General features: G+C 48.6%; 1 protein-coding gene across 1 annotated transcript in view; it reads left to right on the forward strand.

Annotated features, from left to right (window-relative positions):
* LOC119167765 (uncharacterized) overlaps positions 1–13882 on the forward strand; it is a 219787-nt gene extending 205905 nt beyond the window's left edge. Inside the window, exon 5 of the mRNA XM_037419295.2 lies at positions 13681–13882. Coding sequence (XP_037275192.2) covers positions 13681–13844 — 164 coding nt within the window. The 3' untranslated portion in view covers positions 13845–13882. The remainder of the gene's footprint in view (positions 1–13680) is intronic.
* Positions 13883–18055: the final 4173 nt, after the last annotated feature.

Raw genomic sequence — 18055 nt, forward strand, 5'->3', positions numbered from 1 at the left:
CCATGTGGTCCGCTTCCACCACGAATAGCACGCCGTTGACATAGCAGTCGAACTTCCGGAGAGCAAAAACTATAGTGAGACATTCCCTTTCTGTAACGCCATAGTTACGCTCGGTGGCGTTAAGTGACCGGCTCGCAAAGGCGACTGGCCGGAGGACGCCGTCGTGCTCCTGAAGCAGTACCACGCCGAGACCCAGGTCGCTCGCGTCCGCTTTGACAACAAACTCCTTGTTCAGTTCGGGCAGCTTTAACTCGACTGTGGCCGCTAGAGCTTTGGAAAGCGCCTTGAAGGCTCGCTCTTGTTCTGGCCTCCAGCTCCGTCGTGCCGACTTTTCAAGAGTGAAGTCAAGGGCGCTTAGAGGGCCGCACTGTTTGGGATGAACTGTCGATAGTAGGTCACCATACCCAAAAAGCGCCTCAGGCCCTGAATGTTTGCCGGCATCGAGTACTCTACAATGGCACGTACCTTCTCCTCGTACGGCAGAACACGACCACTCTGAATGGTAAAGCCTAATAGTGAGATGCGAGTCTCAGCTAGTTGAGCTTTTTTTGGGTTCAAAGACAACCCGGCAGCACGCAACCTCCCGAGGACATCCTCCAAGTGGTGAAGCTGTTCTTCGAACGTTCCAGAGAAGATGACGATGTCGTCGAGCTAGCCATGGCGTGTAGCCATATAGCGTCCCCTAGAACGTGGTCTATCAATCTCTGGAACGTATCTGCAGCTCCAGAACAGCCAAACGGCATGCGTGTAAACTCGTACAAACCTCTGTGAGAGGTGAACGCAGTTTTCTTCGCGTCAGCCTGCTCCATCTGAACGTGTAGGTAACCGCGGCTAGCATCCAAGGTGCTCAAGTAGCAAGCGCCGCCTAGAGCAGCCACGATCAAGTTCACGTTAGGCATAACATACGCATCTCTCCTCGTGACCTCGTTCAGCCGGCGGTAGTCCACACAGAGCCGGTGAGAGTCGTCTCTTTTGGGGACCACTACCATCGGTGAAACCCAAGGACTGTTTGAGCGTTAGACAACTCTGGTCTCAATCAACTCATCCATTACCTGGTCGATTGCTTTCCTTTTGCCGCACTAACGGGGCAAGCATTGCATTTCCACGGTTGTGCGATGCCTGTGTCAATCCGGTGCCTCACCAGAGAGGGGCAACCCGGACGTTCTGTGAACGTGTCACTGAAACGTGTCAACAGCAATGACAGGCCCGCTTTCTCGCGTTTCGACAAGCTGTCCGGCAAAAGCGGCACCGAGCCATTCGATTTGCTGCTTAGCGTGGGGGGGGGGGGGGGTCACCGGCAAAGCCGAGACCTCGTTCACCGCGCGGCAGCAATATGCTCGAGGGAAAGCTGTACGCACGGACCGTTTTCCGCCGCGCCGGCCAAAGGACCAGTCTTGGCGTCAAAGGGAGAGACGCTGGGCGTGGGGCCAATGCTTAGCATCCTTTCCTCCATCTTCCTCGTGGCGTCCGGCGACTTACTGGAAGCCGAGGCCACGGGAGGCGCAGCGAAAGGCCGTATGGCGCCGGAAGAACCGTCTCTGTAGCCTCCGCTTGCAACGTCAATCACGATACCTGTGCGCGCGAGAAAGTCGCGACCGAGAATCACAGGCAGGGAAAGACCAGGGAGGTGCACAAAGCGCTGTCGGCGTGCGCGATTCTCCCAACGCACAACCAACCGCGCAGCGCCGCACGAGGTGGCGGTACCGCTGGCGAGGTGGAAGGCAGTGTCGCAAGCTCGAATGCGGACAGAGCGGTCGCGCAAATGAGCCCTAACCTCTTCGCCGAACAGCGAGATCGAAGCCCCGCTATCTAGTAACGCCGCAAACCCTCGACCAGTGATAGTTAGGGCGATGAACGGCGCCGGCGTGGTTGGAAGGTCATGTCCAGGGCGACACGCCATCGGTGCCAGAGGTTGTGTTACACTCCCGTGCTCTCTTACTGCTGCAGCCGCCGGCAATGGGGAGCTCACCGATGGCTCAGCCCGTTCCGCAACGGGCGAGCAGGCCCTTGTGTCGGTTGGGGCGCGTTGCACTTACGCGCGCTGTGACCACGCTCACGGCAACGAAAGCAGACAACGCCTTTTCCTTCAACAGGGGGGGGGGGGGGTGGATTTTGGCGATCCTTTAGAGCTACGAGGTGTCCGTTCGCTAGCCGCAGTGGGGGCTCCCCGATCGGATATCCCCTCGTGCGCTGGAGCAGGGAGCTTGCGTTCTTGTTCACGCTGCTGGGCAACGGTGGCCGCCCGGGCGTACGAGTACGGGTCCGACACGTCGAGCGCGTCTAGGTCTCTCGCGGCAGAGGCCGCCTCATAGTTCGGGGAACCCCAGTGTGACAAGTCACGACCAGCTCACGCGCAACGAGGCTCGAAAGACGCGGACGGCGGTGGCGGCGGGCATTAAGCTGGCGCCGCCAGAATGTCGCTCCTAATACGCTTCGCATCGGATGACAGGTCGTTTAGGTCGCGATAACGGGCGCTCCGAAGGTACACGGCGAAGGTTGAATGAGCCTGACGTATGGCTCGCTCCACCTTTTCGGCGTTTGATGCCGTAGGATTGTCAAGGAGGTAGAACTCCTGCAAAACCCGAACGTACTCGAGAACATATTCGTCAGGATGCTGTGTGCGAAGCTCTAGCTCGCGACGCATGCGGCGCTCATATTCAGGAGCAAGGAATTCGCTACGGAAGAGCGCCCCAAACTCCTCCATCGAGCGAGCTTGGCGGCCGACGAGCCGGTACCACCTCGCCGATTGGGCAGTCAGCGACACGTGCACAACAGAGCTTAGCATAACGCTGTCACTCAGCCACGTAGCCTGCTAATAGCGATGCAGCGCCTCGAGGTATTCTGTGGCACTAATGCGGTCCGAATAACAGCTGTACTCAGGCAGAGGTACCCGCTACTCTGAACGCTGGGCTGAGGGGACTCGGGGCCTTCCTTTAAAGCACAAGGCTGCGAGCGCACCACTTACAACAGAACGTTTAGGAGCTGCGCCGCAGTTGCGTGCGCCGGTGATTGCTCCGAGGCGGGCGCGACCGTTACAGGTGCGCGCGCCTCTTTTCCAACATGGACGTCCGACCGAAAAGGGCCAGTACACGGCATGGAGAAGGGTAGGGTTCGCGCTCCGACTGGTGCTTGAGGCCTCACGCGACTGGCAAACGGGTCGACAGTGCAGCACGGTGACCAACGTCCGTCGAAAGCGTCGCCTACGCGAGTCTCAGGCCAGCGAGCGTCGGTGAACGCTGCGACGTTGTCGGTTAAGCGAACAAGCTCGCGAACGACATCGTCAAACTTTTGCGCTTGCTACCACGACGGGTCAGTAAGTGCATTCCCGCCAACCCCTGAGTGCCCCCAGTAGGATGGACTGGGTGCGGCGATTTGAGCTGTCAACTGTGCTGCTGACGGAGAAAGGCCAGCGAGTGGAGACTGCGCTGGGGCGGGCCCGTAAGCGCGTGAGTCTCGAACAGCTGATACAGCCTGTTACTGGCTTGGCTAGCACTGTGGTCCTCGTTCAAGCGGCTCGCATCACCGTAGGGGGCCCCGAAAAGGGGATCTCTCCCGGTGAACGAAAGCAGAGGGTTGCCGGGAGGGCCGTACCCCGTGCTGTTGCAGCCATCCGGCTCGAACGAGATCAAGTCCGTCTCCGCCGCCGCTGGATCGAACAGGAACGAGCGCTTTGAAGGGGTCTGCTCTGAAGCCATGCCGAAATCACGTTGGGCGCCAGCTATGTGGAGATAGGTTTGCACTAGGCTTACCTACTATGCGCAACCGTGTAGAGATGCGACGTCCTCCACTGCCGCTGCATGCGAAGACGCTGCGGCTGGGTTCGTCGTTTTCTCCGACACGGCGCAGAAACCACGCACGAGGCGGGAAAACAAGAACAACGGGTTTATTAACTCAAGATGCAGCACAGTGCGACACTCACGGGCTTGCAGGCCATATCGGGAACTCCACAAGACGGAGCAAGTACGCTTGCCTAGGGCGCAACGACACCCGCACAAGGGCCGAAGTCCAACGTACGAACGAGAAGCCGCCTGCTTAGCAGCGCGTTAACACCTCGTGAAGGCCTGAGAGCATCTGCCGGTGGTGGTGGTAGTGGTTATAAGGAAGAGGAAAAAGGCACCTAATTTCTGTCTGCCTATAGGCGACATGGCACAGTGTCTTATAGGGGTGGGGGGAAGGAGGGATAAAAAGAATAGAAGGAAATAGATGAAGAAATAGACAAATGACAAATAGAGAGGCAAGCGACGGAAAGTACGAGATAGGAAAGTGGGGATCCGGTCGAAGCAGTCCAAGGGCGGAGCACCACAATGCGAGAGCTGCACGGCGTCGGGAGACCGCGGAGGGCGAACCTGTCGGCGGGAGCTACGCTGGCGTCGGAGATCGCGAGGGCACGACCGTCCAGCTTGAAATCCTGCGCGCGAATCGAATCTGCCGCGACGTGCGAATCGTCAGGCGCAACATAGCTCGTAGGAGAGGAGGATGTCACGCGTGCCCAAAGAGAAATGGCGCTGCGTTGTGACGTAGGCCCGCGCAGTGTAACGTGCCCGGACATGTCAGCTTGGGACGGAGCCGAAGCTTGACCCGCCCAGACCAAGAGGCGCCCTGACAGTCATCTTGGCGAATGCCGGTGATTATACGCAACCCGGGCCACGCGGTCGGCGCGCGCACGGCAGCTGGGGAACGAGGCGCCTGGTAGAGGGGCGCTCTCGATTCCCACATTCCCCCCTCCTAAGACCGAGGCCATCCTCAAGACGCCGTAATAAAAGCATTCATGATGTACCTACAAAGATTAGAGGCCCATTTAGAGGGAAGTGGATTAGGCTTCAACCTCTCTTGCGTCAAACAAGGAAAACTCATTGAACAGGCACTACCAGCATTGGTGTACCAGCATTTGTGCTAATGGCTGACAACAAGGAAGATTTGCAGAGATTGATGGATATGATAATGAGAGCTCTCATAATCATATAGAGGATTTGGAACGTTAAACTCCACATATTAATCAATCAAGTTTCTCATGTCTACAATCATTTGCGTTAATCTAGTAGCCACTACGCCTATAGCCGAAACCAGTATGCAGCGGGAGGGATATTGCTTGGACTCTGAGCGGAGGAGTGGGCATCGAAGCCCTCTTTTGCGGAGGCCGTAGTGGAGGGCTCCGGAAATTTTGACCAGATGAAGTTCTTTAGGTGCACCCAAATCTGAACGAATAGGCATACAGCAGTTTCGCCTCCATCGAAAAATGCAGCAGCCGAAGCCGGGATTCAATCTTCCGACCTGCGGGTCAGTAGCCGAGTATACCTCAGCTACTAGGCTACCACGGCGGTGCCCCTGAGTAACCGAACATTCATGCATAACTTGCCGAAGAAAGCCGGGTTGTGAGCTATAAAGCTTGGCGAAGACGCTGCATGGATTACACTGGTGGACGGGGCAATACAAAAGGTGGCAGCACCCCGAGTGGGGGCGCACGCATCGAGGCACCCTACTCAGTCCCATTCAATGCTCAGTCGCCTCAGTCCAAATATTCGAATGGACACTGGCATCGAGGTCGCGACCCTTCAAGGAGACGCGTCCCTAAAAGGCTCCGTAATCAGAGTGCCCTTCCAACGCCGCCTAGGTGGCATTGGCTCTACCTTAAACAGAGCCCTTCGTAATTTCTTTAAACAGAGCCCTTCGAATCACCTTCGTAATCAGGCCGGAAAATGTTTCTGGAGCCGATTTCGGAGGCCACGAACCAAGGCTGTATTTGCGACGCGATATATGGGCTCATATGACTCGGTCATGACGCAGCAACGTGTTTTGTGTTGTATTTGTGAGGATTACGTGGTTTGTCTTTCGCAATGTGCTAACGTGTGCAACATAGTGCAGCTTTCATACGCACCAATGGTGAATCTCCGCCGTCTACAGAGAGGAGGGTGGTCAGACCGCTACGAGGACTGCTGCATTAAGTGGCACCGAAATACAACGCCATCGACGGGTGAATGCCACGCAAATGAGTTTCGTGCAGCGATGGACACGCCAGAAGAGAGTTAGAGGCCTTCGCATGCTCATGGCTCAAGCTGTGAACTCTGCCTTTAACGTTTGCGAAGTTGAGTGCATCGAGACGCAACTGTCTTCCATACAGAATGGATACATGCCACCCATCCCTACACTCTAAGCCGAAATTCGGCAAAGCGGGACTAACTGCAGTCGGTAAACCAACGGACGAACGGTTTGTCCAACAGGGACTAAATGCGTGACAGTGCGTGTCGTGCGCTAACGCCTGGCAATGGAGGGATCAACGGGGAGGGCAACTGCGCTGCGATCGCCTCCTGTCGATGCTGCACTGCGATGCTCGGCGTGGTCGGCGATCATGAAAACAAGTTATATGAGCTATACGCCACTGTGAAAGCGAAGCATTATGAAACGAATAGAAGATGTTATGAGAGGCAAGCAGTACAACACGCAGTCAGTGCACACAGCAAGCGCCCTCGCGTTTCCACCATGCCGGCACGGGCGGGCCGAAACCAAGTGAAATTGCCGAACACGGGCAATGCGGATAACTCCCTTTAATGTGCCGAGTTAGTTCAAACTACGATGAACACTGACAACGCTAATAAAAGTAAGCTGTTCATCAGCGGTCGTGCACCCACACAGTGACCACAACTTCAAAGCGATATATAGAAAAAGTAGGCTTCGTACGTCATCGGAATCAAGCTGACGCTGCCGGTATGAATGCATTGCCGGCACACGTGAAAGAAACGTCGCATACAATTTCTTTCACAGAAAATATAGTTGCCTGTACTAAAGCTCAGACAAACTTATGTCTTTTTCTCCGTGCGACAATCGTTATCAAACATCCATCATGTAGGCGATCGCGGATACGACTAATCGTGCAGCCGGAGGTACACGGGGAGCGACTTACCAGCACGATGAAGGAACCATGCCTCGAACGGCCTCGTCGCTGTAAGTATACAGATATCTACATCACTCGGTAAGACACCGCGAACATGGGACACTTACCTATTGTTAATTTGTGACTATAAAATAATTACGACAAAATCCCACGTGAGCCGCATGTTGCGATCGCCGGTGGTCGTTTAGCCGTACTCGTCGTAAGCCTAGCGACGCCGTCGGCAAGCAGACACGGTATGGCATCGGCGGGGTGCCTGGCTGCTTCGCCGTCTTTCCCGCATAAGCGCCGCTGCTATGTTTGTGTTTGTGGACTCGTGCGCCAGCACTGCGAACGCTGGTTCGGCCAACATGGTCAAATGCCAGGTGATAATTCGTATTCTCGGGCTGGAGGCATGTTGAAGGTTATATGAATACATACTAAAAGATCGGTGCGCATCAGTGCTACGAATTAGCCCATGTAAATTTTCGCGTTACGGTGTCAATGCTTATTGTTTTTTTAAGCCGAGTAAAAGCACTAGATAGGAGGCCAAAATACTGGGCTATATACCCGATAGTCTGTTCTCTGTGTTATAGTGCGGGCAGTCAGTGTTTGTGGTGTTTTACTTCGAAATGTTAGTGCGTATGTATAGGTTTGTGTGTTGGTTGCATGAATAACATACTATGTTCTTCAGTGCTGATTAAATTGGAATAATCCTAAAATATACTCAACAAACGCAGAGTCGCCATTTTTTCGCCATTGGTTCAGCCTGTTCAACTGTTAGTCCCACTGGAGCATTCTACTGGGACCAACATATAAATCAAGTGGAGTAAGTGCTTCGGGTAACAGTTGAACCCTTGCAGTTACTCCCGCAGTCAGTCCGAAATTGGTTCAAAATCTGTGGCAGCGCATTTAGTCCCCCAGAGGACCAATGGCATACCCCACTTTAGTCCTTTTCGGCTTAGAGTGTATGCACTGGTACTTTCGCCGAAGCGACATGCTCGCCGAAACGACGTCAAGCGCATCCACAGGGCGGTCGCCAATCCGTGAATAACGCAACCTTCCCTGCAGCGGACCATGAGTTGAGAAACGATTAAGTAAAAACCCGTTTAGTTTCACTTGCCCGGTCGGTGAAGTGTGATTTGCGCGACGTTTCTGTTTGTGCAATGCAGTCTCTCCTGAAAGCGTATTCCCGTCGCGAGTCGTTGCTTGTCGTGATGGAGAAGATGTGCGACCAGGTGTCAACATGGGTGCGCACAATATCCATGGGTGCGGTTGCCACTAAGCACCAATAGACATTATACAGGGTACTTGAGCTAAAACGCACCAATCATTAAAAAATTAAATATGAGTGCTACGCGTTCCCAGCTAGCACATTATTGTTCTTAGCGGTATGTAGCACGTCAGAATATTTTAGGGGTGAAGCTCCTTGAAGATCTGTACATCCATGGGTCTGTACATTCTTCGATATATGTAGTAGTAGGTTGCCACCGGTGGCACATACCCGATCTAGAGGGGGTATGTGCCACAGGGGATGCGAGATGGGAGATGGCGGTACTTGGAGTGTTCGTTAGATGGACGCGCGGATGGGCTGACAGACACAAAAGCAGTGGGACGGAGGGATGGACGCAGGAACGGATGGACAAACGGAAGGACGGAGTCACAGGTGGACGCGTGGACAGGCGGACGGACGCATGCATGGACGCATGGATGACGCGCGGATGGACATAAGCAAGAACAAATAGACGGAAGAAAGCGCGGACGGGCTGACGTACGCTTCGGCCGACTCATCATCATTCCTTCCATGGATATGCTGTGATTTTCTTTTTGATCCACCGAGCACGGTAATTACCAATGATTGCTTTATGAACTTTTCAAATACTACTCTAGAGAAAAACATCGATGCAAGGCTTGAGGTTCTTATCCAGAAATAACAAAATGTTCAAGTTATGATAAGATAGCAACACTGGTTAATTTTTTTTGGGGGGGGGGGGTTCGCTCAAAGTGTGCGAAATCGAAAAAAGATACCACGTGATTGCCGCCTACCGCGTGGCGCTTTGAGTGCCCTCAAATGTAAGTAATGAATTAGCGAAGGCTTCTCAAGCACGAAGGTCGCTGCAACATGGTATTGGTGACCACGATAGAAATTAAGGGATGATTAGATGGTACCATTAAGGGAAAAAAGGTGGGAGGGGGGTGGGCGAAAGAAAGAAACGAAGGCAATAAACTTCGACGAGGAAGTGGCTGCCATGGCCATTGCGCTACGGGATCAGAGGCAGCATTCGGCGCTGCGCAGACGTTCTTTTTTTTTGAGCCAAATATAAACATGATGGGAGGGGAGAGAGGGTGACGTTTTGTTAAAGAAGGATATGAAAACGTCAGAGGTACTTATTCCAGTTTTTTGTTGTCGTATCTGCATCGATTACGTGCGATTGCTCAACTGAATACTTGCAAGTAATGCGGCATGATTGGCTGTGGGCTTCACAGTTTACTTGCTCGTACTTTGTTCCATTTAGAAATACATGTTTAGTACCCGTCTGCTAGAGCACAGTGCGTATAAATAAACAGAACGAATAAAAAAGTGTTATATGCTCTTATAGCTAACTATTTCATAGTAGGAAATCAAGGCGTTGGAAAGAGTAATTGCAATTTCCAAACAGATTTTATGAGGCGTCATGGGCAGCTACATAGCGTGCTTGGACAGCCCTCCATCAGCCCCTATACAAAATCTACATTGAGTCGGCGCATTTTCTGTCGCGTTTTGTAGCATTCGTGGAGTAATGGAGCAGCACACGTCTGCTATTTTATGCTTCAGTCTTGCGGGCGTTGCCGTCACTTCAGTTTAGACGTGGTGTTTAATATATCTCCAGAGAAATAATTCTAGTGGAGTCAAATCTGGGGTTCTTGCGGGTCACTCTACAGGTCCAAGATGCCCGATTCATTTCTCGGGAAATTCTCGATCAAGCCACGTTCGAGTCCACGCGGAGATGTGCGGAGGAGCTCCGTCTTGCTGGAACCAGATATTCTGAAGCTGTGCTATAGGGAGCTTGTAGGTGCAGTCACTCAGTGGGCCATTTAATATTTCGCTGATGTAGCATTCTGCGCTGAGTGTTCCATCGAAAAAGACCGGGTCAATAATTTGCCGCCGTAAATGCCGCACCAACTACTGAAAGACACTGCACCTGGTGTTGTGACTGCAACAGCCAGTGAGCATTTGTAGCGCTCCAGTAATGACCATTGTAAACATTGACTTGGGCATTGCGCGAGGAGCGAGCTTCATCGGACCAGATTTTGTTCTTCATGAAGCCTGCATTACCTTCTTCCTGTATGAGTATCCAGTTGCAGAAGTGAAGACGGCTTTGCAAACTTCTGTCTTGCAGTTGTTGATGCAGGTGAGCATGGTGTGGGTGAAGTCCTCTGCTCTTGAGTACGCGCCCAACACTACTGCTGGAAACGCCGGTTTCAGTGCTCTAGTAATGTTGTGGGCCCGTGTGCTCAGATTTTGGTGAACGTTCAAGAACCCAAGGTCGTTAAATTTTCGGAGCTTTCCACTACGGCGTCTCTCATAATCTTATGGTGGTTTTGGGACGTTAAACCCCACAAATCAATCAATCAATAGTTTCAGTGCTCACGTCACGCATGCTTGCGCGGGGGTGGGCTGCCATGTAAGCAATAATCTCTGTTTTAAGCGACTCAGTCACATCTTTTGTGCGCTGATACTGCTTTTCGAACGTGCCTGTCTCCTTAAGCATTTAGTTATTTTATACCTATTCCGAACTATTTACCAGAACTTCTGGGTGCCATCTGCGAAATAATCTTGCCGCCTCTCTCTTGTTTCCATTCACTCGGCTGAGGGCGAGAACCATACTCGCACGTTCTTCATTAGTGCAACGCATCGTTCCAGACGATGACTTTCCCTTGTCGAAGCGTGTCCAAAAGAACTGCGCAGCTTATATTGCCATCGTACATTTGATATTCTTCCTTTATCAAAGTGTCACTGTCTCACCCACCATTATGTTTATCGTCAGCCTGAAAAGAAAAAAAAAAGAACAAAAACGTCTGAGTTGCGCCGATGGCTGCCTCCGGTCTCGTATCGCAATGCACGTGGCAGCTGCTTTTCCATCGAAATTTATTCCCTTCACTTCTTTCTTTCGCCCTCCCCCTTTATTTATAGGTACCATTTAACCGTCGCCTAATGCCCATCGTATACCCCCCATAGCATGTTCAAGCGACCTTCCTATGTGAGAAGTCTTCGCTAATTCATTCAACTTACATTTGAGTGCACACAAGGCACCGCACGTTAGGCGGCAATCACGTGGTATTTTTGTATTTCGCGCACTTAAAAAAAACCTGAAAAAATCAACCAGCGTTGTTATCTTACCGTAACTTAAAATTTTTGTTACTTCTGGATAACAGCTACAAATTTTGTATTGAGAATTTTTGTCTGAAGTCTGCACCTAAAAAGTTCAATAAGTGATGTTTGTTCAAAAAAAATATTTTGACATGATACATACAGCTAAGAACAATACTGCGCTAGCCGGAGACACGCAGCGCTCATTTTAAATTTTTTTTATCACTTGGTGCTTTTTAACTGAAACGCCCAGTATTTCAATGTATATATCAATGTGCAATATACATTCAGCTACTTATGTGAAGAGGCGTTTCACCTTCGCGTGCTATACCAAATCCTATATCAGAGACATCAATCACAATTTCAGGGCCGATTCTTTTTATGGCCGAGGCTTGCCCGTCGGCGTTGTGCGCCGTAGCTCCCGCAAATGATGATGATGATGATGAATAAAGAACAAGAGCGTTCCGGACCACACTGTTTTTGCGCCATCACGCCACAGCTTAAGCAGGGTACCAACTGACATGACGATGGCACTGCTGATGATAAAGAGGATTACGATGAAGATCACGGACGACGGCCCCATGCCTTGTGCAGCCCCGCCGCGGTGGTTTAGTGGCTAAGGTACTCGACTGCTGACCTGCAGGTCGCGGGATCGAATTCCGGCTGCGGCGGCTGCGTTTCCGATGGAGGCGGAAACGTTGTAGGCCCGTGTGCTCAGATTTGGGTGCACGTTAAAGAATCCCAGGTGGTCAAAATTTCCGGAGCCCTCCACTACGGCGTCTCTCATAATCATATGGTGGTTTTGGGACGTTAAACCCCACATATCAATAAATCATGCCTTGTGCAGGATATGTCATCACTAAATGCTTTAACATACATTTCGTGTCACTGGAAACAACCAACAACTACTAGGAAAACAAGCACGAACCTCGTCTTTGTCAACTGCAGGCGAGATTTGCTACCACAAAGTAGTAATATTCAAGACAAAATGAAATTCACAACTCACCGTTCATAAGAAATAAACGTTGTACATAACTATACACCACTTTGTTGCTCCATTACATGCGTGAATGTTCAATGCTACGGTTGATTTAGGTAACACGGAGTGATACCATTGCTTCAACCATTAACATATTTTAATTCGGGGATGCGTTGTTACAATTTTCATTTAATTTATTTTTGCCTTTAGCTGTTGGGTTTTTACACACCTCAATGACGGGTCACCTTGGGCGCTTTATTACGTATTTATATTTAAGCCACCTACCTACAATATTGCCCTTGCGGGTTTTGTGGGTATAAAAAAATAAATAAATAAACACATAAATTACTAATACATTGCGTTCAACTCGTGAAGGTGAAGCTCAACTGTCGTATAAATTTTTTGTGTGAAAAAAGAAAACGAGGGCACGTAATATTCAAAAAGTATTTCAGCCTTACATAACTACTCTTTGATTCAAAATCTTTATTATAATTGGGAACGGAATTTCCCTTTTTATTTTGTTTTTTGAAAATAAGCTATTAAAAACTTTCTGCTTTATTAATGTTTTTTGCTTTCGCTAGAGGAAAAAAGTATTTTGCAGGAATGCTGCAAAGGTTTGTTTCTACATTCTGAACTTTCTCTTCTTTCAAAAGTACTTTTGAGATAGAAAACCCGACCAGGCGCATCACACACTTTTTTATTTGTACTGTTTTTGTAATTTCTTTAAAGTTTTTTTTTTCCTTTTTTGCGCATAATCAGCAAGAAACATCGACTCAGCATTTAGTGTTCGCGTTAAGTTAGGCCGTGTATTCGGCGAATATTCCGGTAAGCAGTAACGGAAGGCCCGTGGCTGCACCTGCCGAATTTTCGTTGTTTGCTGAAATCAAATTTTCAGTATCATCAAATTGACAGACAGAGGAAGGAGTGGTCTCACTGATTGTGTCCAAGTGAAAAAGAAGGAACATTTTACCGATATCGCGTTAATACTCTCACTTCATTTAGGCGGTATGGTGACCAAACTTCGGAAAATAATATCTATTTATTAATTTATTTATTAGGTCTAAGAAACTCCAAATAAAGAGATAACGTGACATGTGGTCACCGTGCCAGTGGTGCGACCGATGATTATACGACAAGGACGAGTCAGAACAACTAATTGCAGACAGAAAGCGTGCGATATCACCGACGAAAGCGGCTTGTTCTTGAAGTCCATTCCAGCATAAGGCTGTATAAAGAACAAGTGCCTGTTGTGACAGAGTGGTACAGGCTAGTGGTGGGATGAAAGCATTTAAATGTCACCTTTGATGGGCACGATGCGGTGGCTTGCTGACATAACTATTGCATGTCTTTAAAAGATAAAAAAAAGCGGGACACAGAATCCCTGTCTTGCCTGGTCTGTTGTGTTTTTCTGCTTGGTTTGTCTCATACCGAGAATTTAAAAGTGCATTTCTTCATGTTCTAGCTTTTCTTTATTTTTCTTTGCAGACTTCTTCACATTGCTAAATCCTGTCTACCCTTTGTTGGGAGAAGCAGAAAAGGCCGAACTGAAAACGTTCACGATCGACTTTCTCACTAAGCACAAAGGCAGCGGGGACCCTTATAAAGAACAGACCATGCTTGTCATTCACGCGTGTAAGTCTGTTAGCTAAAAAAATAACTCTACAGACAATAAAATACCAATATAATATTGAAGTTTTTGGCATGACCCTTTCTGATTTTTTTTGTCAAATCGTATTTGACTTTATCAGTAAAGTGAGTTTGCGTTGTGCCAATTACTTATCTCCCTTTTGAGCGCATGAAATAGATGCATTGGGTTGAAACGGCCTTGACCTCTATGGGGTGAAGTGTTCTGTAGCATTAGCGATGTGCCATTTAACTTTCTCCCTAATTGCGCACTGGTGTCGTGGCTGTGAATAAAGCTCGGGGCATTGTCGTATCACTTAGTATGTAACTGGCATTCTGTTATCGCAACGCAAAATAACCGCAGGATAATTCATGTACTCTCGCATTATGATTGCATCGTCTTTCCTCACCAGGTACTTTACTGTGAACGTTATCAGACAACAAAGCGGCGTTTTCATGTCAATCACATCAACTCATGACACGGCATCTTTCATATTGCTGTTGAAGACGATGTCAAAGTGTGTCAAAATTTGTGACGCCCCAATCACTCTACATGGTGATGTCATACGACAATGAGGTTCTATTACTTTTGGCAAGCCGTAGGTGCTCATTCATTCACTTATTTAGTATCATGAAACATTTGACGAAATTTTATTCAGTTTTCTATTTTCTTTTTTGCTGTTCGTATTTGTGATTATGCAGAACTTTTTTTAGAGATATGAGAGACCTAATGCTTCCGCCTTAGCGGTGAATTTCATCGGAATTCGACTCGGGCGGAATCGCTTCGGAATGCGTAGCATATGCCAGCAGTCATAATGATAGTGTAATAACGTAATTTTTTATATTCGGTGTTTCTATTATCAGCTAGCAAAAAACGAAAATTTCTAGCGTAGTGCCCGGGCGAATCGGACACAATTGGCAATCACATCAATCGCAGCTCACCACCGCTCGTGAGCAGAACCGCCTACAGCCAAATCCGTTTCTTAGGTTACGTACAGGACCTTCAAATCCTTGAATACTCTTGTATTTGAAAAGTGTGTTTTCAAAGCCTTTGAAAGTCCTGGCACAATTTTCTGGTCCTTGAAAACCCTTCAATTGCTAGAGCAGTGCACTATCGACAATAGGAGATCCTAAACATGGCAGATTGGTGGGTTAGCCTGTCATACTCCTATTGCAGAGCCAGCAATATGGTGCAGGCTAACTTGGTTCAAGTTGGCAGAGCCGTACGAGAAAAAAAAAAAACGTTAGCATGGTGGTAAAAGCAAAAGCAGTAAATGCGACAGCAATAATGTTTCACGAAGAACGGCAAGCAACTTGATACAAGCAGTGCTCAAGCATAAAGGATGCCCAAAAATAGCACACACAGAATGAGCACTAACGAACAACTGTTAATGCTCGACCCTGGCAGCCTGCTCACTAAACACTAAGAAGGACGCTCGGAAAGAATGCGCTAGTATGCACAGGATGAGTGTTGAGTAACAACTATAAAGTCCTTAGTTGTGCACAACTCAACGCTTCAAAACTTTTGGAGGCTGAGCTCCTCAGGGTGTGGGTCATTATCTCCTCTGTAGTAGTGCCAGGCCTCGGAACGTCTCAAGTTCCACCCATCGCCAAACGGGGGGAAGGGGGAGCGACAAATCATCACCTATAGAAAAACGACAGTGGCTCCATTCACATACGCCCTCGCGGACCCCAAAAGATACGCTAAATGTGACATAGTAAGCTGAAAATTGAAAACGAAGAGAGCCACGATTTCTGAAAAAAAAACTGCCTATCCACGGGATGAATGATGACGAGTGGATGAAGCTCCGGAGAGAAACATAAGTAAAACCGTGAATCTTACTTGTTTAATTGCCCAGTCGATCGTCGTGTAAAGACATCACGGGAAACATTGTACGTGTAAAAACTGAACTGACGCTCAACATCAAGTTTCTTGTGAAACTTAAAAAATCTTCTATGAAAACATGTCAAATAATAAGTGAGGTTTATAGAGATGAAAGGTCTCATGCATGTGTGTTTGAATGGCGTAAGTGACTTTCAGGGGAAAGTAAGTGTGGAAGATTATAAAGATTCTGTGGGCCCAAGGTCAGCGATTACAGATCCAAACATTTCCAATGTTTTCGGGTCATCTGTGGTGACCGGAGATTACGTGTTCATGCAGTAGTTGTTACAGGAAAAGCTGTTCAACGCATTTTAAAGGAGCAGTGCCACCAAATGTTAAACTTCAGATGCGGCGTTCATTCCATTCTATTTCTATTTTGAGCGCAAAGAGCGTCCAAAGGCTCATTGGCGCATTCAAGGCCACGAGATATCGAAAGTATTTTGTAGTGTTCAGCAAGCTCGTAGGCCATGCCTCAGGCACTGAGCGACTTCGAGCGAGCAGCGATGACGTCATGCCTGGCAACGGCTTCACGTGCTTTGTTTTGCTCTGTTCACAGCGCCTTCGCGTTAGTTCTGCGTTTTCGTGATGGCACTTCAGGTGATTTATTATGGAGCTGTGAGCGTCAACTTGGTAATTTCAAGCTACGATCATTGCGAGGTAACAATCACGCAGCGTTCGTATGTCTTACCAGCCAGCTAAGCCCAAACATGCGTTGCCAGCTGCCTCATCACTGCTCGGTCCCGCGTTGTATGCAGAATTACAGCTCAGAAGAGGACAGAACTGAGAATGATTTGCCATGCCACGATTCCATATTCCTCAATTTTTCTATCGTTGCTAGTGAATGTTGATGATGGAGGTGAGAACAAGGGGGGTGGAAAAGGCATGCCCATACATGTTCACGCTGAGCAGAGGAAACGTCAACGGAAACTGGCGCCCACTCATGTCCACCCTCTGATGCCCTCCTATTATTGCCTTTTTTAACCACTAAGATTTGGGTTCTGTCACTGCAGTGCTGCCGTCACACTGAAGAACTCGACCACATGGTACAGCTCTATGCCAATGAGAACTGTCCATGATCTATGAATAAACAAAGCATTATGGTACCTATTAATATGTTAATGGCAAGAGCACAATCAGAAATAGGTGCAATAGCCAGAAGAGCATCACACCCACTTTATTCGCTTGATTTCGCTTGATGTTTTTTATTTGTATTTGTGAACGTTAAATATTGCTGAAAGGAAATCTATCTTTAGCTCAGTTAAGGGATTCAGTCAAAATATAGAATCTCCTGAAGGGCCTCCCAAAAACCTCATCGCAAAACTATCACCAGCCTTAATAGCACTGTATGCAGAAGTGTGTAAATAATGAAGGGGACTACTTTAAAGGTGATAATGTTAAAGAAGACTGTTTTTGCAAGTACGAGAAATTATTGTGCACTCTCATGTTATTCTTTTTTCCAGACTTTGTAGCCTCTTTAAATCATGCATTGAGCATCAAAGGTACTACAATCGAACCCCGCTACAACAAAAGTGACAGGGCACGGAAAAAAATTTCGTTGTAGTAAAATAAAAAAATATAGCAGATCTGAGCTAGCACAACAAAGAAACGTTTATTCTCAATATTTAAAAAATGCCCGCTGCTTCCTATTCTTTCCCAGCAGCGACACGACGTGCTTTTTACCCATGTATAGCGAGGCCATGGTGAAAAGCACGCTGAAACAGCACCTGAAACCACCTTAGTGAACGACCCAAACAGTTGCATTAACACATTAACACCAGCAGCTGTGCGCCATCAAAACTATCCGACAACGCCGAGATAGAGGCAGGGTATCGTGGAGCGGCACCTTTTGCATTATTCTATACAATTCTTATCATCCATCACTCGCAGCTAGCTGATTTTGTTGATAATGCAGACGAACAGCCGCTCTGATTAGTTACCACACTGGCCAAGCATGAACAAAACGATAACCATCGGAATGGGAAAAGGCATCGTTCCGAGGTTGCACCCAGCAGCTGCGTGGAGAAAACCATGAACTGAGCTTCAGCTTCGGATTGTCTGCGGCTCAAAAGCAAACCAGGGGCAAAAGCAGAGCTAGAGTGTACTAGCAGGGCAGTCTCATTACCACCGCTATCGAGCAATGGCGGCGCCCATGCTTGCTGAACAACCCCGGTCCTTGTGGCGCAAACATGTGTTTTAGACTTCGTTGACGCATTTTCAGGCTCTGAATATGCATCGAAATGTTAAAGATTGGGTTTACTGCATAGCAATAAGTATCTGAGCCTCGAATTGCATCGTAAAATTTCGTTGAAGCGGTACGATCGAAGAAAAAGTGTTCGTTGTGGCGACTATATTTAT

The sequence above is a fragment of the Rhipicephalus microplus genome, chromosome 3, assembly GCF_043290135.1.
Source record: "Rhipicephalus microplus isolate Deutch F79 chromosome 3, USDA_Rmic, whole genome shotgun sequence".
Taxonomy (NCBI): Eukaryota; Metazoa; Arthropoda; class Arachnida; order Ixodida; family Ixodidae; genus Rhipicephalus; species Rhipicephalus microplus.